At 39.4% G+C, this 26,539-nt stretch overlaps 1 protein-coding gene across 7 annotated transcripts in view; it reads left to right on the top strand.

Annotated features, from left to right (window-relative positions):
- The window catches only part of CTNND2 (catenin delta 2), a 982,006-nt gene that overhangs the window by 319,197 nt on the left and 636,270 nt on the right, over positions 1–26,539 (top strand). Inside the window, exon 1 of one of the 7 annotated variants that reach the window (XM_070056590.1) lies at positions 15,536–15,877. The exons of 5 other annotated variants lie outside the window; for them this stretch is intronic. In XM_070056590.1, coding sequence (XP_069912691.1) covers positions 15,773–15,877 — 105 coding nt within the window. In that variant the 5' untranslated portion in view covers positions 15,536–15,772. Of the gene's footprint in view, positions 1–15,535; positions 15,889–26,539 lie in introns of those variants that run through there. One more of the 7 variants, XM_070056592.1, reaches the window with a different exon arrangement.

The following is a 26,539-nucleotide window of genomic DNA, read 5'->3' as shown; positions in this document are numbered from 1 at the left end:
ATGATCCAGGATAGCGTCCCTATTGTAGATCAACTGACTTGGAACCGCAAGTGTATTTTCAAAGACCTTTCACAGTAGAACCTGAGTGAATGTTTGCTTAAATAACCGTGGGTGGGGATTTTGGTGTGGGAGGGGACAACTCTAAATTCTTCCTCTCATAGCTGTCTTTCCTGTTAGCTCTATACACTTGGTTCTCTCCCTCCATCACTGCCACCCTAATCTGAGCTGCTACTGTGTTTGAGTATTTACAATAGCCTACTTTGTGGCCACCTAATGATTTCTAAGAAGCATGGTTTTCAGATCCAAACAAGACTGCTCTTGTTTCTATTGTTCTGTGGAGGTACACCTGAATATATATTAAGTTGATACTTTAAAAAAATGGCTTCTGAGTCATGTCACTTAGATCCTTCTAATGGCTTCCTTCAATACTTAGAATAAAGTCCAGTCTTCATATAGTCCACATGGACCTGTCTGTTCTCACAAATGCCCTCCCTCCTTACTAGACTCTGGATTTCCTCATTGCAACCATCACCACAAGAAGTCATCTGTTGTGGTGGATGTTAATTGTCTATCACTTCCCATTATAATGTGAGACCCTTGTCTGTTTTTCTCAGCATCAAATCTTCAGCCCCTAGGAAGCACTGGCATTGTGTCCATGCTGCATGTTTATATTCTTGTGGAATAAAAGTTATTATCATTCGTACATGTTCATTCCATAAGCATGGGTGTTTGTGGATGCTATTATGCTGTGGGCTCTTCTCAGAGATCCCATACACACTGGGAGGATATAAATATATGTTAGACTAATTGCTTGACCACAAAAAATCTTGTAGATTAATCACACTATAATTCTGTAGACTGTTGTTGAATTAAGCTATATAAAATTTCTATTTTATGAATAAAGAAACTTCACTTAAGACAAGATAAGTAACTTCCCCAAGGAAACCCAGGGCCCTAATGGGAACTTAGAAGAGGCCCACTAGCTCTGGATCCATTGCTACATCACACTAAAATTTATATAGGTTCATTTTTATTTAAGTTTACTCCAAACTTTTCAGAACCACAGATACATTTTAAAAATTCAGTAGTTTTCTAAGAATAAATGCAAACTAAATTCATAATATTTTTAAATGTCGTCTTCTTGGCATTTTTAGTAAAGTTAATCATTAAATTATATGGAAGATTGCAGCAAACAACTGACAATGTAAGGGCACACACACACAAAAAAACTTCCAGGGCAGGAAAGAAGAAAGCCTAGAAATGGCAGGTGATTAGCTGAGTGGTTTGTGGCAGGTGACTGAGGCTGGCCCTTTCTCTGGCCACTCTTCTCAGTTACTGAAGAGGAAGCAGGTATCCATTCCTTCACAACCTGAGACCCAAGCCTGCCTCTTGTTCCCCTGTCTCCAATTACACGTTTTGTAGTCTCTGGTAGGAAAAAGGTTCAAGCAGATCTCTAGGCTCTGAAACCAAAGACTGACAGAAAGGCTCATGAGGATCTCCCACTCATCCCTCCACTGATGTACTTGACATTTTAAATTGATCATTTCAATTCCCACTCAGTATGATAATATCAAAGGGAAGCACTTTTTGAGATTTTGGGTCATGGATGTTTAATTGTGTCCAGGTAATATCAGAGAATTGGAAACGTCTGGAGAAGATGAGCCCCAGACTTTATTGGAGAGAGGGAACAAAGGGATTTGGAAAACCAGAGGCCATCAAGGCAGGGGTAGGAGAACATGGACAGGGCTTGGGGACACTGGCAAAGCTGCAGGTCGGTACACAGCAGGGCAAGGCGGGAGGCTTGGAGGTGGAACTTTGCTCAGACCATGCACCACCAACCACAAGCCTGTAGCTCGACATGAGTCACTCCCATTCTTGAATCGCACTCATTTTTAAACAAGAGAACAAGTACTGTGCAGTTTGAGAGTTGCTGGTGAAATACACGCAGCATTTTGCACAATATGTACTTAATACAAACTACCCAACTCACAGTAACAAGAAGAGAGTCTGTATTTTCTGGCCAGCTTGATGCCTATGAAAACATGAGGTCGTAAGTCGAAGCTGCATAACTGAAACTCTGTCTTTATTCCAAACCTGATCCCTTTCTGCCTGGACTGCATTCCAGCTTCTGAGACTTCAGTGGAAAAAGAGAAACAAGACTGTGATGATGAACGCTCACAAACATGCAGTAGTTGGTATCTGTGCTCTTATTTCCATCCTTTGTGTGTAACCAATAACAGTGGAGTTTCAGGATATGCCTTGATACTATCCATTCATCAGTTTAAGAAGAAAATGCTAATTCAATCTGTCAGGACATGATTAAATGTTTACTATATGCAAGTCACCATGGAAATAAATAAACTAATTTGTTTCAAAGAAGGGAAATTGAGTTTCTAGGCAAAGCAGGAGCAGATGTCAGATATTGATTATTTCCAGAATACAGCTGGGCTAAAATCTAGGTGAGGACAGGGTCACATCCGTTTCTTTCACTGCCTTTGGCGATGCCCAAAGAAAATAGGCATTTAATGACTATTTGTTGAATAGATAAATGGGTGAATGAGAATTAAAACGAGACACCTTTCTAATACTTTGTTGAGCTATGTAGTAGACATCTCAGAATATTTGTCATTTCTATATTATAAGTGCAAACACTGTCCATGTTCATTGCCTTTCATTCTGGGGGAAAATAATCTTCTTGGGCTTTATGTTTACATTAAACAATATGATTGTAATGCCAAATGCAGCAAGCTCTGTAATTAGCCATTTACTCTAGGTTCCTTGGGGGCCTGCAGTCTATTTCACTTTCAACACAGGTACATGACAGAGTAATCACGGTTGCCTTATGACAAGCAAGGTTTTCAAGGGCCCTGATGCAGCACATGAGGTCCTGACAGAGACAGAGACACCAATAAGGAGCTGTGAAGTTGAAAATCATCAGCTGCTGCCATGATGACATTAAAATTATAATGTCGATAAACGAATTCTGCTTGTGCCATGGGATGGTTCATGTTAGCAATGCCTAGAATCCATTTTGCACACCAGAACTGACAATATTTTATTATAAAAGTAGATGACCATCCTTTTTAGTGTGCTGAATGGAGATGAGAATGCGTTCGATTTACAGAGCAGTGATTGTTCGACTTGTAGCCTGATGATGACTTCATGTTGCATTTTGGAGTGAAGGCATTAAGGTCAGCAGTTTCTTGTCTGTGGTCCTTAAGATGCCCATTGTGAAACACTGCCCTAAATAACTATAAGAGGATACAGGATAGCCCCGGGAAGCATCTTGACTTTTACATTGCCAAATGATTCTTCTACATACTATTTATCAAAATAATTTCTTAAATCAACAGTTATTATGTTGCACTGTACATAATGGATTTGTCTCCTCATTGACTTTGGGTTTCTTCCAGTACAGGAGAATTATAGAACAAGGGTTCCTTCAGCCTGGCGTCATAGTTTAATATTATTAGCTTGGAAAGTGAAAAGTAGTATTCTAGACTGTTGTTGTTGTTGTTGTTGTTTTGTGGGGTTTTTTTGTTTGTTTGTTTGTTTTTGTTTTTACTATTTAAGGAGATAGTAAAACTGTCTGTTGGTTTCTGTCTTTTCCAAACCTGAATGTTATGAGATAATTCCACCTCTGTCCTCACTGGCTCTGTGTGTCACTCTCCCATTTGGACAGATGACTGGATGAAAAGCCCTCGGTTCCATGGCCATAGGACAGTGCCCTTGTTTCTTGCTGAGTTTGCCAAGAAAGTGTTTGCATAGCGCTATCTAATGTCATAATGTTTTCATGCATTCTGACACATGTCCATGGGGAACCTGCAGAAAAAGGAATTTTCATTGTGTTGCTTTGCATTCACAAATCTTCCCAGATGACAGAAATAATGGAGTTATTCTTGGTACCAATAATAAAAAAAAACCCTCTAATAAATTCCTACTTACACTTTCCTAATTATGATAATGTTAATATTGAAGCAGTGATGCTAGTACATTGTTATGAACCATTTGCAATATTCAAAATTAAATTATGATGGGGCGTTGTATAATAAATAGATTAAAATGATATTGAATCATTGATTTCCATTCAGTGCATTATATACCTTTATTATTAAGGAGGCTTCATTACCAAAATCTAGCAGGAATGTTCTTGCATGAGAACAAGGGGTAGTAGGGAGGAGGTCACTTTTCCCAATGTGAGGAAACTGTTTAGAGGATTCCATGAGAGAGTGAGTTGGAGGTGCTCAGGTGGGTGGTCTGAAACTTAGTACTCAGGCTTATGTTAATGAGCAATACTGAGTATGTTATAAAATATGCCTGAGTATTATCATAATTAGAGTGATAATTTAACTTCCCAAATAAGAATTTTGATATAAATTACCTTCCTATTATTAAATTCACAATATAGTTCCATTTTAGATATTCATAGCTCTTAGAAGGATTATTAACATCAGAAGTGATAATTTATATAAACCATTTTATAAACCGTAGGCATTGTATTTATATATTATCATTATGATACATCTTCTCATGTAGAAAAATATCAGTTATTAAAATTATCATGAGCTGTGAGAATGAACAATTAAATATTTACAACTAAATTTAATAAAATAATTTCAATAAATTTAAAATGATTAAGAATTTCAGGCTACATTAGAATTTAGAGATCTTAATTTTACTTTAAAAACCTGAATTAAATCTGTTCCAATTATTTGTGGCTTAATATGCTGTACATTCCTTTGTGGAAAACTTTCTGCATGAAAAATAAAATTCTTACAGAACAATATACTGCATTCCATAGTATTATGAGTCCACACCAAATTCAAGGAAATAGAATCTTATTTCAATTAGTTCATAAACATAAAAATGATGAAAACAATGCTATGTCGAAAAGAAACAAAGTGGGACCATCATTATGGCACAGTGGGTTTAGCTGCCACCTGCAGCACTGGCATCCCATATGAGCTCAGGTTCAAGTCCCCACTGCTTCAGTTCTGATCTAGCTCCCTGCTGATGCACATGGGAAAACAGTAGAGACTTGGATGGAGTTCTAAGCTTCTGGCTTCAGCCTGGCCCATCCCTAGCTGTTACAGTCATTTGGGAGTGAACCAGTAATGGAAGATCCGATCTCTCTCTCTCTCTCTCTCTCTCTCTCTATCTCTCTCTCTCTCTCTCTGTCTCCCTCTCTCTTCTTATGTCCCTCCCTTCCTCCATCTCTCCCTCCCTCCCTCTCTCTGGTTCTGTAACACTGCCTTTCAAATAAATTATTTTTAATGAAAAAAATATTAATTTTTCTAAAATTGTTAAATAATGTGGTGTCCAACATTATACATAGACAAATATAAAATATTGTTTATCCATGGTTATCCTTCCATTTCTGAGATCAAGTATTCTAAAATATTTGTAATCTACTTATAGTCTCACAAAAATGGTGTATCATTCAAAAAAAAAAAAAAAAACACCTGATGCTTTAAGCCCATCAGCTTGCAGTGTTTATTAGACTGAGAATTCTTTACTCTCTTTTCATTAAGCTCTGATCTTTATCTGTGAGCTTAGTCTCATCAGCAGACAGGCACTCAGAGTTGTGTGTACCTGTCTGCTTGTGTGTTGTTCCTGTTGCATTCTTACCACCATGATTCTCCTTGCCTCTGACTTCTGCACTACTACTGCTGAGCTAATTGCTGACATTCCTTTCATTACTAACATCATTGTCTGAAAGTGCTCTGCTCAGGAATTCTGAAATACAATTTCCTGGGCTAGTCTTCCTCTAAAAAGATGTGCAAACACACTGGCTCAATTGTTGGTGTATTTTTTTGACTTCGAGAAAGCACACAATTTTACTGAATGTTGCTATAGAAAATGTTTCATACATATTATACATAGACCTTTTTTCACTTTAGTGTGCCTCAAATATTGCTCAGAATTTGGATTTGAGCAAACACTTTTCACACACTGATATAAAAACAATAGATCTATATTCATGCACTTACATAATCCTTCTAAGTAACTGAAAACCTCAGTGTCAGATAAGGGAACACAGATGGTACACAGGGAAGTGGAAGTTGATTCACATATTCATGAAAGCAAGCAGTATTGATGCATTTTGGAGCTGCTTCTTAACTTTGAAATCCCTCAGCATTGTAGCTCAAGTATCAGCTGGATGGCAGCAGAATGTCATCGTAAGACCAGAACAAACTTCTGCCCTCAAGGTTCCCAGGCATGCAATACAACTGTCAAGAAATCAGCCATATCTATGTGCCACTTCCTACAATCAAAGTAACAAACTCTGTGGCCTATATAACCCCATGAAAAGTCTAAACTGTGTTTATTAATTCCTTTCCTATTGCCCTGACTTATTGCAAAATTGCAGTCCCAGGAATAAATTTCACCTTTGGTCCTAACTGATCTCATTGATAAATAGAGGTTCCTACTTTTTGGAATTTTAGGATCTAGCAAAAATAAAAGGCAAAAACTTTATTTTCCAGTCATAGATGTCATTATTGTCAAAAAATACTATATATTGGTAAGACTGCTCGCAGATTTGAGATTACATACACAATAGGAGTTATTGGAAAAAACTCAAATAATTTAATAATAATACATAAATATGTTTAATACTTCAAAAAAGTTCTAAAAGTAGACAAATATGGGTTTGAGATGAAATTTTCTTGGGTGTATAACTTTTCCCTTGTAATACTTTCTTTTTCATCTAATTTTCCAGGATAAATATTTGTGACATCCTGTTCTATCTACTAAAGCACATTGCCCCATATATTTGTGTTGTTATAAACACTTACATCTTTTTGATGTATTGTGTTGTAAATTTAAAATTGTTTTTATTTATTTGAAAGGTGGAATGAGAGAGGAGGGAGGACTCTTCCTTCTGCTGGTCTGCTCTCCAAATGCCTACAGCAGCCAGACCAAAGCCAAGATCCAGGAACTCAATCTGGGTAGCAGAAGCTCAAGTACTTGAGCCATCCTCTGTTGCCTCCCAGGGTGCACAGCAGCAGGAAGCTGAGTCAGACCAGAAGTGGAGGCTCGAATGGTTCCTAGGTACACTGATATGGGATGTGGGCATCCCAGGGACAGCTTAACCAGTTGTGCCACAACACCAGCCACCCCCTTTTGATGGCTTTTGAGTGGGTTGTTAATAAATAGTATCTTCAGGAAATATTAAAGTTTCATACTTGTTTCTGAAAGGTTTCAGTTATATCTTGTGCTTTTCATAAAATGCCATGGGGACCAAAGTGTATTTTTAGCACTTCATCATTAATCCCTATATTAAAAGATACCATTTTTCTTCCTCCAGCTTGCAGTAAAGGTTTTTAAAATGTGGTCTATAGCATTGACCTTAATTCTCTTAATTCTCTTGGAAATGGTAGACAACCATGATTGGTGGAGGATTGCTCCTAAAGAGCTCCTGGCTCCTGGCTCCTGGCTTTGGCCCCGCCCACTCCAGCCGTGACAGCCATTTGGGGAGTGAACCAGCAGATGAAAGACCTCTCTCTTTCCTCTCTCTCTCTGCCTTTCAAATAAATAAAATAAATCTTAAAAAAAAAAAAAGATTGTTCTCAGGCGTTGATGAAGAAACATAACGAATCCACCATAATTCATGAAAGATTCATGACCAAATATTTATATACCATTTTCAACTTTTGAAAGATACTGACAAGCATAAAAAAAAGAAAAAAACAAACCATTAAAGTCCTAGAAGTATAGCCAGTCATGTTGAGCTGTGTGTCCCTTGTAATACCTCATCCCCTTGACCGAGCCCCTATAACCACCATCCTCTGCCTCTTAACTTCCCAAGCCACAAGTTAACTCTTTAAAGTTAGAAGACAGAATGTTCCAGACTAAAAGCCAGAAACTGTGATAACACTCAAGGAGACTATGTCCTATGGAGAGCTATACAAAAATGTGTGTCTAGTTATGATTTGATGTATTGAAATGCTGTGTGTTTTCAAAAACTGGCTTGCATTTGTTTTAAATGGACTCTCTGATTTCTTTAAAGCTTATTTATCTGTTTAGTACTTTTTGTAAAGAAATACTTTTGAACGAGTCTCTTTGGCTAGTGTTTTACCAAGCACACTGTGGGAAGAACTTAAAATGCTTAGTCATGTGCGCCCTCTTATTGGTATTCCTTAGGTGCCTCAACCAAGGGCAATGACATAATACCTAAGTCCAGGCAAGAAACAGAGCTCACTCTGTTTTGAACAAGTATTATTCATGATCACCACTTTACATAGATGTTAGAGGAGATCAGATGACATGAGCTAATTATGCAAAAAATGGAACCAAATGCCACTCTTAATGCTAAGAGATTTATACAATATTCTGGGTATCAGAGATTTTTGAACTGTTTCTTCAAAGACCAGTCCTTTAAATATATGCTTGAGATATGCAGAAGTGTAAAATATGATAGACACTTTCAATCTGGTAATAACTAGGAGGTTCTGACATGAGGAAAAGCTGTTTTGTGGTTGGAAAAATTGCAACCTGTCTTGGCATGCAAACATATGTACATGAATGCGTGTATGTGTGTGTGTGTGTGTGTGAGAGAGAGAGAGAGAGAGAGAGAGAGAAAGGAGAGAGGAGTGAAACTGCTTGAAAAGTGAGAATTCTATATTTGCTATTATTGTTATTACCGGGAAAGAGCACATATTCAAAGCAATATCAGTGCATTATTGTATATTAGGAGGCAATTGCAAATCATCTATATAGCTTACATATTCCTTTACCTCAAATTAGTGTATTTTTAAAAAGTGATCTCTAAATATGTTCACTTGCAATCTTTGCCACTGTGTACTTGGTAACTAGAAATTCCTCTCTTCAAGCTTTCTTTATGCTGTAAATGTACAATCATTTGAATTTCATAGATTGAAAGTTTGCATTGTCAAAAATGCAGAAGGGCTTGCTGAACTATTACAAGTTCACATCCTATTTCAGAAACCAAGGGTGCTTTGAATACAGTAGAGTTACTTTCAAATCTGCCCATGAACACTTTTGTTCTTCTTAATCTGTCATCACGCAAGCTTTAGTCCAAGGCATAGAGTGAAGGAACGGGTAGCTACTATAAACCCCCAAATAAAGAGTTCGTACCCAGATAGAGCAAATGATAACAAGAGCATCTTTTGTTAGTAGGATTTGGTTTTCCCTGATGAACACGAGCTAGTGCATGACAACACATATTGCTCGTCTCAGTACTCAGGACTTATTTATTTACCGTGTCCCACGCTAGGTTTGAAGAGTGTTAGGGCAGCGGCAGGCAGCATGCAGTTTCAGTTTTATCTGCCAGGGCTCCAGGCAGAAGTCCAGCATTGTTTATTTGACTTCCTTCCTCTTCCCTTTCTCCTCTTCTTGCCATTACCAACCCCCTCTATCGACTTTGGCCATGGGCAGCAGATAACTGCTGGACTGCAAATGAAAGGCTGAGTTGGCCCCCAGAATGTTCCTCCTTGCAACTCTCTAATCGCTCAGCATCTTCATGCCGGAGTTGCATCCTGTCCCTTGGAAGTCAGACTCCGTAATTTGGCTGTCGATCATGTGTAATTTTATACCTTAGAGTCTGCAAGGATAATAAATAGAATTACAGAGTTTTACTTTGGAATGTGAATTTTCAGAAAATGTAATGCCAAAATTTCAGGAAAGAACCAAGTCTTTTTTCAAATGTTCTTCTAAATATTGTGTTAATGAAGAGAAATTTTTTAAATTGACATTAAATTTACTTGTGTCAGTGTCCAGTGTTGGTGCTAATTGGTCCTCCACTTTGCTATCATTTTGAGTAGATAAAAATGGTCAACAGGTTAAAATGTAGTTTTCTTTCTTTCTTTTTGTCCAAGAGGATCACCACATCTTCAATCATTTTAAAATTTATTATAGTACACCAGATAGTAAATCCTCCATCCTTAGTTGTACCTTTATTTTGTACAACATAAATATCCTTAATTTACTTTTAAAAATGAAATGGACAAGGATCTTGGTGGAAATGCCTTTTTTAAAAGTTTTTTTATTTACTTGAAAGAATTACAGGGGCCAGTGCTGTGGCACAGTAGGTTAATCCTCCACCTGCGGGTACCGGCATCACATATGGGTGCCAGTTCTAGTCCCGGTTGCTCCTCTTCCAGTCCAGCTCTCTGCTGTGGCCTGGGAAAGCAGTGGAGGATGGCCCAAGTGCTTGGGCCCCTGCACCCATGTGGGAGACCAGGAAGAAGCTCCTGGCTCCTGGCTTTGGATTGGTGCAGCTCCACGCAACTCCAGTGGTTACAGCCATTTTCATGGGAGTGAACCAACTTTCTCTCTCTCTCTCTCTCTCTCTCTATCTCTCTCTCTCTCTCTCTCACTGTGTATAACTCTACCTGTCAAATAAATTAATTAAAAAACATAGAAAATGGAAAACGTTGTTAAAAAAAAAAAAAGACAGAGTAGCAGAGGCAGAGGCAGAGAGGTCCTATTTTTGCTGGTTTACCCCCCCCCCCCCAGATGGCTGCAACAGCCAGAGCTCTGATAATCCAAGGACAGGAGCCAGGAACCTCTTTTGGGTCTCTCACATGGGTGCGGGTGCCCAAGGACTTGGGCCAACCTCCACTGCTTCCCCAGGCCACAGCAGAGAGCTGATCAGAAGTGGAGAAGCCAGGACTCAAACTGGTGCTCATGTGGGATGCCAACACTGCAGGCTGCTGCTCCACCTGATAAGCCACCTTGCTGGCCTCAGAAATACCTTTAAAAAAAATCAAGAATATTCAAAAGTAAACAGTGTTCCTAATTTTATACACACTTGTCTGTTAAGTCTTCCAAAAATCTAGACTCAAGAATAATTGAAGACATTCTTTTTTTAAGTATTACATGCCTACAGAAGAGCACATTTGCCACTAAGTACAGTTGTTTAATTCTATGTGGGATTCAGTCATTATCTTGCATGTGGTGGTGGAGGGTTTACTGTCTGTGCTGAGTTATTAATTCACTGTGCACCATACACGGTGCACCTAGTCACTGGGCATTCCAGCAGTGTCTGATTGGGACCACGTGACGTTTCTGCTGTTGTGTTCCTAGGGACTACCATGGCTGAGAAATAGAGTGGGCATATACAAACATTTAGAAGAGAAGGTCAAAGATCATATTTATTTTACCATTTAACATGCCCACTTATAATATATAGAAGTTCTGATAACACATGATATTTGCCAATATTTGGTCATGCTGTTGCTCTTTGCTTGTCTCTCTCATACTCTTTTCCATTCAGATGGATGGGTAGTAACATCCCATAGTGATCAAAATTGTGAATCCTAAACAGGAACAAGGTTTATAATCTTTTTATTTATTCATTGGCCATAGGAATATCTTTTTTTCTGAAGTGGCCATTAAAATATTTTGCCCTGTTTTTATGGGTTTGCAAATTAGTTCTTCAGTATTTTACATTCCAGATTTATACATATTTATAAAGAAAAAGAGTAAAAATATTTCCTACTGGTGCACTTTCAATTTCTTAATGGTATCTTTAGTAAACAGAATTTCCAAATGTTAATATGTCTCAATTATAACTTTTTAATGTCCTTTTATGATTAGCATATTCTGTGTCCAGAAAGGAAATGCTGGCCTACCTCAAGGTCACAGAGATGTTGTTTCTTTTATTCTCACCCCTTTTCATGTCAGTACCTAGTTTTTTATGTTTTTGGTGATGGGGTCAAGTTGCCATTTTTTTTTTTAACCAGATCAGAGTGTTGATTCTCTTCCCCGTGGCATCATGATTCACACGGAGCAGGTGCATGTGTGGTGTGATGTCTGCGTGCTCTGCTGTTTCACTGTTTGTTCTTCTTGCACCACTGTGTTATCTATCAGCCATCCTGATTTCTTCTTTTTCTTCTTGGCCCTCTGCATTTCCATAGAAGTTTCAAAATCTAGCATCTATTGCTTTAGGCCTCCAACCCCCAAGAAAACAAACATGCTGAGGTTTTGATTGGACTTGTATTAAATCTATCATTAATCCAAGAGATTGAAATCTTTGCAAGATTAAGTCTGCCAATCCATAAACATGTTATGTTCCCCAGTCATTTAGGTGTGCCTTAATTTTGATAATGTTGTATGGTGTTTAGTGAGATAGTCTTATACTACTTGGGTGTTTTTCTGTGGGTACTCTAAATATTATTTTTGTAGTGGTTTTTGTTTTTTACTGTATTACCCAAGACCTTCAGTACAATATTAAAGTGAAAATGATAATAACAATGAATGATAGCTAATATATTTGAGGAAGTTTTCCATATTTACCTCTGGTTGTAATTTTTCAATTAGTATTTAGTTATCATCAAATTGAGGAGATTCCCCTCTATTCCTAGTTTCCAAACTTTTTTTCCCTTTTGAATTATAAATGTTGAATTTTTATCAAAAACAATTATTTATGCCTACTTGGGATTTGATTTAATTATGTTGAGTGTCTTACAATGTTCAGTTTATTCTAATTCTTTCCTAGAAGCACTAAAATGAACAAAAATACAAAAAAAGTGAATTAAATTCTGTTTTTAGTAACACTAGGAGCAGAATCAGTCACATGCTCATATATAGGAGGTCTATAGGGTTTATACCTCACTTTCTGGGCTTCACACAATTTGCATATTTCATTGAAAAAGAAAAAGAAAGGGGGGGGGTGAGGAACCACGTGGTTAGAGTCCTGCTTCTTCACTTCCCTCATACTCGGCACTCTTCTCCTTCCCGGTCTAATATTTAGCAAGACCAACCAGGAAAAATTTGCCTTCATTGAAAAATCACTAATAAACCAAAAAGCATGAATAGAAGACAATGGGTTAACAACACAAAAGAAAAAATAAGAAATCAGAAAAAAAAAAGGAACAGGATGAAGTATACAAAAAAGATAAAATTACCTCCAGGTAATGTGAGAGAGAGTTAGCCATATTTTTTTTTTTTTAATTTATTTGAGTGGAAGAGTTACAGACAGAGGGAGAGACAGAGAGAGGTCTTTCATCTGCTGGTTCACTCCCCAAATGGCCACAATGGCCTGAGCTGGACCATTCCAAAGCCAGGAGCCAGGAGCTTCCGCCAAGTCTCCCGTGCAGGTGCCATCCTTGGGCCATCCTTCACTGCTTTCCCATATCATAACAGAGAGCTTAAGAAGAGGAGCAGCCAGGAATCTAACTGGCACCCTTGTGGGGTGCTGGCCCCACAGGCAGAGGCTTAGCCTACTACGCCACAGAGCTGGCCCTGCCTTTTTTTTTTTTTTTTTTTTTTTGTGGCTAACCAAATTTAAAATCATGGGGGAAAATGAAATCAAGGAAGAGGCCCTAAGACAAAGAAGGTACAAAGGACTAACACAGATCTGGCCAAGAAGGGAAAGTGGTCTTGGAGAGTAAAGGGAAAAAAAAAAAAAAAAAAAAAAAAGGCAACAATGAAGCCATTGCTGAAATGCAATGATGTTAGAAGCATCTTGAAGGGTGGACAGTGCAACTATGAGGAGCCGTGCTCTGTGGAAATAAAGCGGGGGAAAACAGACATGGACACAACTGAAAAGAAGACAAGAAAAACAGAACAGAGACCACTGGGAGCCAACCCATAAGCTGCTGTGATGTTCACGTTTCTCACTTGGCAAAGTCATTTTCTTGCAAAAGGGAAATACCAGCCCGCCTTTCTAATTCCCTCCTGCAATTTTCCGAGTCAGAGGACTATCTGAATGATTTCTTCAGAATTAGGAGGGAAAAAACCTGAGAGGGGCAGAGTCGCAAGGACACCTTGGGGGATGAAAGGAGTCGCACTCCTGGAGCTCCTGGGTGTATCCTGTTCCAGGGGAATACAGTCTGCTTGGATTATATGTGAGGGACCTGTGTCTGCCTTGCAGGCCACAGAATATCATCTGAAATATGCATTCACAGGAAATGTCAGCACTTGGGAATTTTCTTGCAGTTTTTTCATATAGCCAGCATAGAGTCAAGATGAAAATCAGGGTGCATGATTTAGGTCTAGATGTGCAGCCATTTTAAAAGAACAGTGGAATTGTTGTGGGGAGTGTGTGCTGTAAGAACTACCCTGTGCTTGATAAAAATTCAGTGTCTGGGGGCAGGCCTAGTCGTTATGACATCACTTGGGACAACAACATCCCTTGTCAGAGTGGCTGGGTTCAAGTCACAGCTCCCATTCCAATTCCAGCTTCATGCTAACGTGTACCCTGGGAGGGAGCAGGTGGTAGCTCACATGGTTGGGTCCCTGCTACTAGGTGAGAGACCTGGATTGAGTATCAGGGACTTACAGGTGACTGGGGAGGAAACCAGCAGATATGAGCTCACCCACTCTGTTCATCTGTCTCTCTCTTTCTCCCTGTTTGTTCTTTCTGCCTCTCAATTTTTTTAAAGTATACACTGTTTAAATTTTTAATTAGTAAGCTTTGATCGTCTGGAAAATGATCAAAACCTCATTTTTAAAAGTCACCTTGTTCAGTTCTTATTTCAGCTATTACAACACGAAATACAACACTTCAGCGAAGGCTGCACGTTTCTTTCAACTTTGTCAAGTATTATCCTAACAATTTATATTGTGCATTGTTTTAAAGTTGGGAAACTTGTGCTGATATCTTAAAGCAGTCTAATTGCATTGGGTTCTATCTCTGTTTACAATAATTTGCTGCTGGTCATCTAATTATATACTGTGGACTTGGGTTCCATTTATTATATGGTTCAATAAAAACTACTAAAATACTTGGCTGGGTTTTGTGGCTGAAGCAGAATCAAGTAGAAGACTTCAATGAAGCTGAGGTAGTGTAATAGCTGCGGTTGTTATCAATGTATAAAACTTAACTTCAAAAAGCGACTTCTAGACAAGTTCACCTTTCCGTGAGCCCTCTGAGTTAGATCTTGCTACTTGTCACTGTACAATTGTCCATCTTTGAAATCAAAACCAGAGTGACTTGGGGGCAGGTGTGTGCCTCAGCAGTCACGTTGCTACTTGGGATACCTGCATCCCACATCAGGAATCCCAGTTCCTTTGCTTCTGATCCAGCTTCCTGTTGAAGGATCCTTGGGAAGCAGCGGATGGTGGCTCACATAGTTGGGCCTCTTTCAACCCTGTGGAAGATGGGGTGGATCTTGGCCCAACCCTGGCTGTTGAGGGCATTTGGAGAATGAGCCAGCAGATGAAAGATCTCCTTCCTTCTGTCTCTCTTTTAAATCAAATGAAAATCAGTATTTTTTCAAATTTAAAGGAAGAAAAATAAAACGAGTGCTTTGGATGTGGACTTGAAAAACCTTGAATCTGTTTCTTGCTGTAGAATTCACCAAGGGAAAAAAGTCTGGGTTCAGTTTGAGGATGATTTCGTCATCTGGCTTGTGGCTGCTGTTGTTGTTTCATTAGTTTTGTTCTGTTTTTCATGATACAGACAGCTGAGACTCTAGATGCAAATAACTGAGTCTAGATAGAAATTCAGGGTGAGGGAGTGGAAGTCTAGAAAACTAGAATTTGCCAGGCAGGCTGGTGGGAGGGTCCTTTTGTGATGAAATGTTGCATAAATAATGCTGGTGGGGGTCTAAATTCACTGTTGCCATGGAGACCTTTGTGCCTGGCTGAACTCTATTCTCTCTCAAGAAGGCAGCCACTAGGCTTGTGGGATCTCTGATGCATCTTGCTTTGCTTTCTCCTAAACTGAGAGTGAAAGCAGAAATTAAACTGTGATCATTTGGTGTCCGGACGTTCTCGCTGCTTTTCCCTCGCTTCGCCCTTTTAGAGCTCCTCTGTGGTTTCTTTTAGCCGGTGGTGTAGGGAGGGAGGAGCAGGTGGGTGGATGCCTGGAACCGCCTGCAGCGCGTCCTGGGAAGGAAGGAAGACAAGTCCGCTGGTTTGCCTAGACCACACATTCCAAGTATTTCAGGACCATTTTTTTCCAAAGGTACAGTAAAGGTAAAAGAAACAAAGTGAAAATGAACTGTATTTAGTTTTTCAGTGATTTCATTATTAATGCTTTGTGATGGTTTTAGCTAAAGTTTTAAAAGTGCAGGTTGTGAGTTACATGTAGAAAAGATGGTCTAATTTTACTTCTGATCTCATGGCTGTCAGTTTACTCTGTGTGTGAACAGTGAGGTAGTAAAAGCCAAATAACCAAATTAAGCAGAAAGTGGTTGTAATGTTGGATGTGCCATTTCCCTATTAACTAACGATTACAGCTCTTTAAAACCGTTTTTAGTAAAATTTCCTATGCCACAGATACATGCTTTCCATTTTATGACAGTTAAAGTTATCCATGTAAATAGATATTTGCAATTCAATATGCATTAAGCAAGAGTTGATTTGGAAATTGTGGGTCTATCTTTACCCGGGTGCACAATTTAATGAATAACCCCACCCAGAAAGAAATTACTCATAAACCATAAAGGCATGAAAATCACCCAACAAGTATTACTGTGTAAAGTCACTGTAAAATCCACTGTAATGGACCATTAACTTGTTGCATTGCATCCCTTTCTCCCAGAGAGTGTTTGGTTCTCATTGAGATTTATATTAGAACTAGAGTACAATAATTACATGTTTTGATTTTTCCAAATGGTGCAGGTGTGAATGGAAAGCACACATCCCATAATTACAGGAAACCTTTACCATCCAAGTGACTCCAGATAGCTTGCCTTCAGATAACTCACTGAGAGAATCGTTGACCAAAATTTATAATGGCTCTGTGGATTTCACCTGTGCTGCCATTTTAGCTAAAATATTTGTGCTACTCAACAGAGAAACAAATTGATTGAGAAATCTGGCAATTTGGCATGATGAAGGGGGATTGTGTATTAGACGGTTAGATATTTACAAAACAGATATAACTTGTAGAATTCCAAGCACAATAGCTTTAAAGTTAAAGTGTTTTCAAGTGGATAATACTAGTGGCAAAGAATGATTTCAGCTTGATTACAACTATCGAAAAATAAAACTTTTACTTGATGTCATTTGAAAAGTGAATGACTTTGTAACTCAGATATAAATACAAAGAATGACCAAGTTCACTTAAAAATTGTTTCTTTTTATGAGAAACATAGTGTCATGAGTCTTAATATTTTAATCACCTAGCCATGAAAATGCTTTATTTCAATGAAGCTAACAAAGAAAGGATTATGTACACGCTGGGGGCACCTCTTACTAAATATTTAATTTCAAATCATTAAAAGTTTAAAGTCTGTGTTAATCATATTAAGTTTAAGAAATCTTTTTTGTTTTTAAGAGATGAAAGTAAACTTTAATGGTACAGATGAAGAATGGTCATTTAAGAAAAGTTTGACCTTGGAGAAGGATTTCCATGTTGACTGCCATGTAATAATGTTGCCTAAATCCTAGAAGAAATAACTGTGAAGCTTCACGTGAGAAATGTGTTGTCTGTGTACCCAAACTCTTCATAACATCAATGAAATAGATTCAAGTGATGCAAAATCTTCAAAACTCTAGAACACAATAATCCAAGCAAAGGATTTTTAAAATAAAAATAAAAACTAATTAGATAGCATAAGTTTTTATTATCTTATATCACAGAATATAAAAACTTTATATGAGAAGAAAATTTGAACTATTTATAAAGTTCTCTTTAAATCCTGATGTTTCTATCATGTGGGTCATCTAAAGACAATAGAAGTATTTTAGAAGGCATTTCAGCACATAATCAAAGTGTGATTTAAAAAAATACTTCTGAGGATTTCTGATTGCCAAGTTGCAAACTTCTTCTTTCTGGGCTATTTTAATGATAAATATATTTGTACAATAAGATAAGCAGAAAAGTAGTTTCAAATGTTTAAAAATATATTTTCCCAGGCCATTCAAGCAAGCTCTCATCCAAATGGACCAGAAATGGAGAATCCCGACTAAAACTTTCAGCTGAAATGGCTTAGACATGAAGATTTAGGGTTGTGCTTCTATAAGTAGCTTACTAATGGGTGAATTCAGACTTGGAGTTGGATCACAGAGCTCATGTATCATTCGTGGGTTTTGTAGTATTTGTTTTGCAGTCCTTTTTTTGAGTGTTGTCGAAGTCACTGCATACTTGGAAGGAGACATTCCCTGGGGCTCCAGAACTAAGGGTTCTGGTGAGGATCCAGGTGTGAGAAGCGGTAACTGTGATGGAGTTAGATAGTTGCTCTGATGGTGGTGAGGGCTAGGACAACGTGGCAGTGTCATTGTATATGCCATGCCTTTTCACATGTATTTATTCGATTCTCCCCACTAGCTGGGATAAAGATGAACAATGTCACAACATAACCAGGAAGAAATGACTATCAGAACTGTTCAGAGGGTAGCCAGAGAAATCCTCTGAAAATGTACTGCATGACAGGAAAGGTCCAAGTCCCTAGAGGGACCACCCAGGGACACAGTGCTCTGCACCTGCCACTCTGACTCTCCCATAGAGTTCTTCCCTGCTGCTCACTAGGCTCCAGCATGGGAAATGGCTGCTTTTCCTGGAACACGCTCCGAGCCAACCTTGGCTGAGAACATCCCCCAGCTCCCCTTTCTCCTTCAGCCCCTCCTCCCCACCCAGATCTGTTCATGCCTTCCTCCCTCATATCTTTCCGACACTGGCCCAGATGGCTTCTTCCCAGTGAGGTCAGTCACCTCAATGACCCTGCACAGCTGGCCTTTTCCTGAATGTCCTTTCTCCGCTGCCTTTACTGCAGGAGGCACACAGCATCTATGCGTTCATTTTGTTCACTGCACATTTCTCCACTTGAATGTAAACGTGGTGAGGGCAGGGATTTTTGTCTAATTATTTTCACTGATGCATTCCCAGCACCCAGACCCATGCTTGGCATATTTGTTCAATGTACCTATGAAGATCTGCATTTATAGATTCCCTGTCATTCAATAGAAAAGTGTCAAATATGTTTTGCTTTTTTTTTCCAGATTAAAAAGATAGTGGTGAGCACGCAAAATGATCAGTAAAGTATATTAGTCAATGTTAAGGAATTGAGAAGGGGTCTAAGTAATAGCTAGCAAATTCATTTTCCTTCCCACCAGCACCCTTAGCTGAGTCTCTTGCCTCTCAGCAGAAGAGTAGTTGAGAAGTTTGCATCCATGGCTTGATGTCAGATGGACTCTTAGCAGGAGAACCCAGAATCTTGTCCCTTCTTACCACCCTCTCTCTAGCTGTGGAAATTTGATAAATACCTTCAGCTTCTGTTCCTCCTTTCCTTCCACCATGAAACTCATGACATTGCAATGTGTTAGCTCTGCCGTAAGTTCTGTAAATTTTCTGCACCTTCTCTGAAGAACTTTTTAAAGATTTATTGTGTTTATTTGAAAGAAAGTGTTATGAGTGAGAACAGGAGAGAGTTTCTGTTTGCTGTTTCACTTTTCCAAATGGCTGAAATGGCGAAAACTGGGCCACACCAAAGCTGGAAGCCAGAAGCTGGGAACTCCATCCACATCTCCCATGTGGGTGCAGGGGCCCAAGCACTTAGGCCATCTTCTGCTGCTCTCCCAGGAACATTATCAGGGAGCTGGATAGGAAGTGGAACAGCTGGGACTCAAACCTGTGACCATATGTGATGCTGGTATTGAAAGTGGTTAAGCCATGGAACCAGGACACCAGCCCCCTCTTCAAAGGAATGGACAAGCAGACAGTATGATGCCAGCATCCCATTTGAGCACTGGTTTGTGTTCCAGCTGCTCTACTTCTGATTCAGCTCCCTGCTATTGTGCCCATGAAAGCAGCAGAAGATAGCCCCAGTCCTTGGGCCCCTGTTACCTAGGTGGGAGAAATGGATGAAGCCCCTGGCTTCAACCTGGCCACAGATGTGATTCTCTCTCTCTCTCTCTCTCTCTCTCTCTCTCTCTCATTCTGTTTCTGTAAACCTTTCTTTCAAATAAGTAAATATTTTTTTTAAAAAAAGAGAGAAGTCTAAACTCTAAAGCAATAGATGACTTGTTTTTATTTCTGTCCATGTTTAACTTGAGAAAAATATTTCACTGGCCTGGGTTATTTTTGTGATCATTATCAGTTAGCAGCTATATTTATGTCTCTGTCATAAAACAGAATCCTTATGATCCTAAAAATGACCAATCAATATCAATCATGTCCATGACATTATCTGGTATTTTTGGGTCATGCTAGCTTACGTGGAAATCCTACCGACAATATATTTCTTTCATTATGGATCAAATCATCTGCCTTTATCCCAAGTTCATCTCACATTTGTCGAGTTTAAACTTAGCACATGTAATTTCAAAAGTAAATTCAGAGGAAACCCATGAAATTTGTTTATCTTAAATTTAAAAAAAAAAGTAACTGAGCAAGTTTTAGGAATTTGATAAACACTGCATTATGGCTAATTACAAAGCAACCTGTTACTTGTTCAAGGCTTTAAAATACTGAGTATGTGAACTCTAAGGTTTTATCACTTTTAAAGGAAAGTAAATTGTAAATGTTTGGCAATTATCTAATCATTTCAATACAAGATACAAAGGTTAGTAGGTATCTGCCTTCTGCAAGCCCTGGCTCCTGTTTTGCATGTCTGGTGCAACGTTGGAATACATGTCTCACAGGAGAGTGACTCTGAATATGATTATTTCTTGCATGGCCTCCACGTTAGTCACACGTTCCCTCTTCATGAATTTCGTCTGCTTCGGCTCATTTCAAGCCCTCATGCTCTCCTGAACCAATTTCTAGCCATTTTCATCAGCATTAATGGAGTTCCTTCAAGAGATACTGTATTCAGTGTTGAAATGCTAAATGTAATTAAATCTAGCTGCAGCGGTTGAGGATTAACTGCACCTACATTACCACAGAGAACTCTTGCCAAATACTGGAAGCAGTAAATGCAGACTTACAGATGAAAAAAATCAGAATGGGAGAGTTCGCGTTAACTGTGGGCTGAGGCTCAGGAATCTCAAGCCCATCACTGTTCAGCCATGTGGGCCAGCAGCTCCAGGCTCTGTGTGTAGCTTGAGGAGCTGGCACTGTTGCCTGTTGCTGACCTAGACCTGAAAGCCTGGTGCAGACTCAGGTGTACTTGCACATATACTTTGCAAATGTAGATGTGTATGTTGGTCAAACACCATGCATTTTCCATTTAGTAATTTATCTTGTCTCTGGATGTGTAGAATCAAACAGAAATGGGGAGTTCTTCATTTAAAAATGTGTTAACCAGGGACCGGTTAAGCTGCCGCCTGTGATGCTGGGGTACTGTGATGCTGGAGTCCTGACTGCTGTACCTATGATCTAACTCTTATTAATGCAGTGAGCAAAGCAGCGGGATGTGACCCAAGCCCCTGGGCCCCTGCCACTCACATGGGAACCTGTAAGAAGCTCCTGGGTTTGACCTGGCCCAGTCCTGGCCATTGAAGCCATATGAGGAGTGAAGCAGCAGATAGAACCCCCCCCCCCCAGCTCTTACTTTCAAATACATAAGTAAATCTTCAAAAAAAAAAAAAAGTGAAACTACTGTACCACCCATGTAGGAGACCAGAATGGAGTTCCTTTCTTCAGTTTGCCCTAGCCCCAGCAGTAGCCATCAACCCACCCCCATTGCTCTTTCAAATAAATAAATCTTTTTAAAAAATGTATAAGCATCACCCTCATTTTATTACTCTGAAATGATGATTGATACCGTTACTGAGTACATCCAGTGTGCTTCTGGTTATGTCCTGACTTCCCAATGAATCCCCACAAGGACCCTGTATGTTGGATATTATCCTAGTACTTCAGATGAAACATGAAGCTGAGTATTTCATTTCATTACATATTGCAATCACAGAAATGAATTAGTGCAAGATTTTCAGCCCATTGTACTTCACTGTGCAGCTTACCCTTCAGTCTTCTAATGGCACTGCCCTATTTACCCATATCACTTAAGTTCCTGTAGGTTTCTACCTGCTCACAGACTTCCTGCTCGTGCCATACCCCTCCCCTCTGTTTTGTGTGGCTGTTGAGCTCCATTCAGGTACCCCAGGTACCTCTCCCCCCCCTTTTTTTTTTTTTTGGCAACTCTTTGGCCCCCTGATGGACAAGTTCTGATTTGGAATCCTCCAGGACCCATAGTCTGATGCAATAGGAACGCCCTCTATCATAACCCTCTAGGGCAACTGTTATAAATACAGTTTTCTGAGGTCAGGTTGGACATCTGTGTTTCTAAAGGGTTGTCTAGAGAACTGCTAGACCAAAGAGCATTCAAGAATATAAGAATCGAGAGACCACACTGCCTGTCTCTTGTTTACAGTGTCCTGCGAGGACTTAGCCAGTGAGAACACCATTGCCAGATGAGGCCCCTCCCCTCCCGCACTGTGAGCCCCCCAAAACCTCTGTTCTTTACAAAGTAGCCAGCCTCAGAAATTTTGTTATAGTAGCAAAAACTGATGAACACACTATTACTTCTTTTAAAGAGAAAAATAATCTAGGGGTTCAGAATGTTATGGTTACAAAGGGCTACACCCATCCCAGGAAGATCACACAAGTCTCTCTGTGTCAATTTTGTGTAAGAGCTTATGGCCATGTTCATGTTTAAAAGGAAGCCAGGTAAACTGTTGTACTTGTTGATAGGTAACATTGATCTGTTTTAGAGATGAGAAAAGATGAGTTTTCAGTGGAGACAGAATTCTTAGTGTATTTAACCAGCTATGAATTAATCCGCTTAGCTGTGCTTTAGTAGAAAGAATATGGGATTGGTGGTCAGAGGCTCAATTTTTCTATGCTGGCCCCAGTGCACTGCCAATTGTAGGATTTTAAGAAAATGTGTGTGGGTTTTGAATATAACTTTCTTACTGTGAGAAGAGTGACATTCTTATCACCGCAGTGCAGGTGCAATGCCATGGCATGTGCAAGGTATGTGGTATCTTCCCCCTCCATCTGTAGCAGAACATTTTACTGGAGCAATATTAGAAGTGGCTGTGCCTGTATTATAAACCTTTATTTATTTTTAGATAATGTTGTTTTCTTAGAATAATATGGATATTCACAACATCTGAAGGCAGAATACTAAAAGGGTAACATCAGAAGGTGACTATTCTCCCAGAGGAATGCACCTGGCTTTAGCAAAGCTCACTGCTGGTGATATTCCATTGTGCTTAATGCTCTCACCAGAAAATTGGTCAATATGAATACTGTACCAAAACATGTACAGTAACCGTCTCTGGCCAGTCTCTTCTTTTTCTTTTCTTTTTTTTTTTTCTTTTGTTTTAAGTGTTTGGCTTGCTTATAGCTTTCTTTCTTTACTGGGGTAATATATTTTAAGAACAAACAGCAGAATACAATATGGTCCATCTCTGGTGCTAACATTATTTCATTTTCTTTGCTTTGCTAGTTCTCATTTAAGCTGCATAGCTTTTCAGACCATCACTTAACCCTTCTCTAGATTGGGTTCCTTAATTGTATAATTTAAAGTTTCAACTCCATGATTCCTTCTGAATGAATAGCATTTTATTGTCTCACCTACAAGGGTTTCCTAGTACCAGGATAGAGGTACACTCTTTAGCTATGGAGCACACCAAATTGGCTAAGGTGGGGTCTCATCTGAGTTACTGGGATAGTCTGTATGATGATATACTCATCTAGTGATCTCCATCCTTGGTAAAAATTCCTCCAAGTGGAAGTCTTTTTTTTTTTTTTTTCGAAAGAGACAAGGGATAGAGAGGGGATCCCATTTGCTGACCACTTCCCAAATGCCCACAATTCTTGAGACTGGGGCAGGCCAAAGCTGTAAGTTGGAAGCTCATCCGAGGTCTCCCAGGTGGATGGCAGGGACCCAAGTACTTGAGCCATCACCTGCTGCCTCCTAGGGTCCGCATTAGCAGGAAGTTAGAGTCAGGAGTTGGAACTTAGAATCAAGCCTAGGCACTCCTATATGGGAAGTGGGTACCTTTACTGACATCTTAACAGGTGAAATGCCTGCCCCAGCAGAAGTCTTTTAACAAGATCATTTATTTTCTGTTCTTTGATTTTATTTGATACAAATGTACTTTTCTGCCAAAATTTAAGCTATGAGGAACAGGTAATTATTGAAGCTGAGGCATTTGTCCCTTCAAGATCTTCTGTCTTGATTGTAACTGGAGTTGAGGGTCACAGAAGGAGATCCCACAGTTGTGAATTATAGCTCCTTATTTGCAAATAGGCACATAACCACCAGCCATTCTGCTGATAGAGGGTTAATGAGACAATACTGACATCACAGTGTACTACATACAGGTACCAGGAAACCATCCAAGGTGTATGCTAAATTTTATGTGGTAATGATTCGTGAAGTTTACCTGTTCCATTGAATACCCTGTTTAGTAGATCATTATCCAAGTGAAGAGAAGTCTGATAGAGCATTGAGCTATGTACTTTCTATTAAAAATTCCAATCAAAGAATTGGACTGATGTCTTCAAAGTGAGATTATAGAATCTGAAGATTACACAAAGCTAAGAGCATATGCATATGCTTGATAAAGAATTGGGTTTCAAGAAAATATACAATGCTGAAAATAGGAGATAAAACAAAAAGATAAAGATTTAGAGGACAGACATATTGCACAGCTATTTAAACACTGCTTGGGATACCCACATCCTATATCAAGAGTTCTTAGGTTCATGTGCTGGTTCCCTTCTTGATTCAGCTTCCTGATAATGCACACCGTAAGGGGTAGTAGGTTATGGCTCAAATACTTGGGTCTCTTTTATGCACCTGGGAGACCTGGATTGAGTTCCTGACTTCTGGCTTCAGGTTTGTCGCTCCCCCTCTTCGTGGAGGAACGACACTAAACCCTGCGCTGTTCTTTCGTCTGCTCGGCCCTCCCCGGGTTTGCTGCTGGTTCTTCCCGGGTTGGCTACTATCCCTTCCACCTCCGTGGAAGGGCAGTTCCCCCTGGCCACATTCCCCACTTCCGCAGGGGAGCGGCACACCGCCGGCCGGCTCTCTCGGGGGCTGCACAGGCGTTCCCCCCAGATGTTCCCCTTAGATGTTCCTGGTGCATGCCGTCTCTCTCCTCCTTTATAGTCCTCCTCTGCCAATCCCAACTCGGCTGCCCACACGCCGAGCACGCTGCTCTCCTCCAATCAGGAGCAAGTCCTACAGTCCATTGGCTGAACTGGAGGCAGCTGTGTAGAAGCTGTTTTCTTCTCTCCCAGCGCCATATTGTGGGAGAGCAGATGCATAGAATAAGTCTTAATTCCAGTAACTTAGTCTATTCCGGATTGCTCCCCACAAGGTTGATCCAGTCCCAGCTGTTGCTGGCATCTGGGGGGTAAACCAGTGAATGGCAGTCCTCTGTGTGTGTCTCTCTGCCTTTCAAATGAATGAAAATAAATAAAAACTTTGAAAAGTTGATAAATATTTTAAGGAATATTTTTTAAAAATTTGTCATACTTGTCCAACCTGGTATGTAGGTTCAAAGCTATTGACTGGAGTCAATAATGTAGAGAAGTCTGTTTTGGTCACAGTTTAGAAAAAAGAGCTTGAAGCTTAATTGATTTCAATTTTTATATGAGGCAACTATTTGGTAAGGTTTAGAAAGTTAATGTAATTTCAGGCTACATTAATGACAACTCAGTTTCAAAGTTAAAAGATGAGTTATGGGTTTTAAATATTTCACACTTTTCAGAGCACATATGGAATAATGTGTCAAATGTCTCGTCTTCAGAATTGAACTGGGCTATCAACAAGTAAGAGAGAGAATCCAAATGAAACCAGAATGAGGACATTGTCTGAAAACAGTAGTAAGGTTTTTTTTTTTTTTTTTTTTATTTTATGGATGCGTTTTTCTTAGGTTCAACTTTAGGAATTTAGTGGTTCTTTCCCCCTTACCTACCCTCCCACCCCAACTCCCATACCACCTCCCTTTCCATTTTCCCTCCCCTTCTTCATTATGGTTCACTTTTAGTTTGATTTTATATACAGGGGACCAACTCCATGTTAAGTATAGATTTCAACAGTTTGCACCCACACACAGAAACAACATATAGAGTACAGTTTGAGAGCAAGATTTACAGTTAATTCTCATTGTACAACTCATTAAGGATGGAGGTCCTACATGGGGAGTAAGTAATTTCTGTTGTTCCTTTAACAAGTAACACTCTTATTTATGACATCAGTGATCACCCGAGGCTCTTGCCATGGGCTGCCAAGGCTATGGAGGTCTTTTGATGTTCTCCCTTCAGGGAAAAGTACATCCTTCATTGATGGCCCCTTCTTTCCACTGAGGTCTCACAGAGATCCTTCATGTAGGATATTTTTTGCCAGAGTCTTAGCCTTCCATGCCTGAAATGCTCTCACAGGCCTTTCAGCCAGACCAGGAAGCCTTAAGGGTTGATTCTGAAATCAGAGTCTCATTTACAGCGAATTGTTCTAGGAGTCTGCTGTGTGGACTGCTTCCCATTATGTACATTCCTTCCTTTTTAATTCTGTCTATTACTATTACCAGGTACTTGATGTTATTTATATTATCACTTTTATACTTAAACATATCTATATGTTGACTTTAACATTTAATATGATCATTTTAACAATTAAGATGTCATTTATACCACTGATTTTAATGGGTTTGGAGTCCCATTACAAGTTTTCAGGCTGTACCTTTAGAAGTAAGTCTGTAGGACTGTGTGCAGAACTGTTCT

The sequence above is a fragment of the Oryctolagus cuniculus genome, chromosome 14 (genome assembly GCF_964237555.1).
Source record: "Oryctolagus cuniculus chromosome 14, mOryCun1.1, whole genome shotgun sequence".
Classification (NCBI taxonomy): Eukaryota; Metazoa; Chordata; class Mammalia; order Lagomorpha; family Leporidae; genus Oryctolagus; species Oryctolagus cuniculus.
Note: the sequence above shows the minus strand (reverse complement) of the source record. Positions and strands in the feature narration are given on the sequence as shown.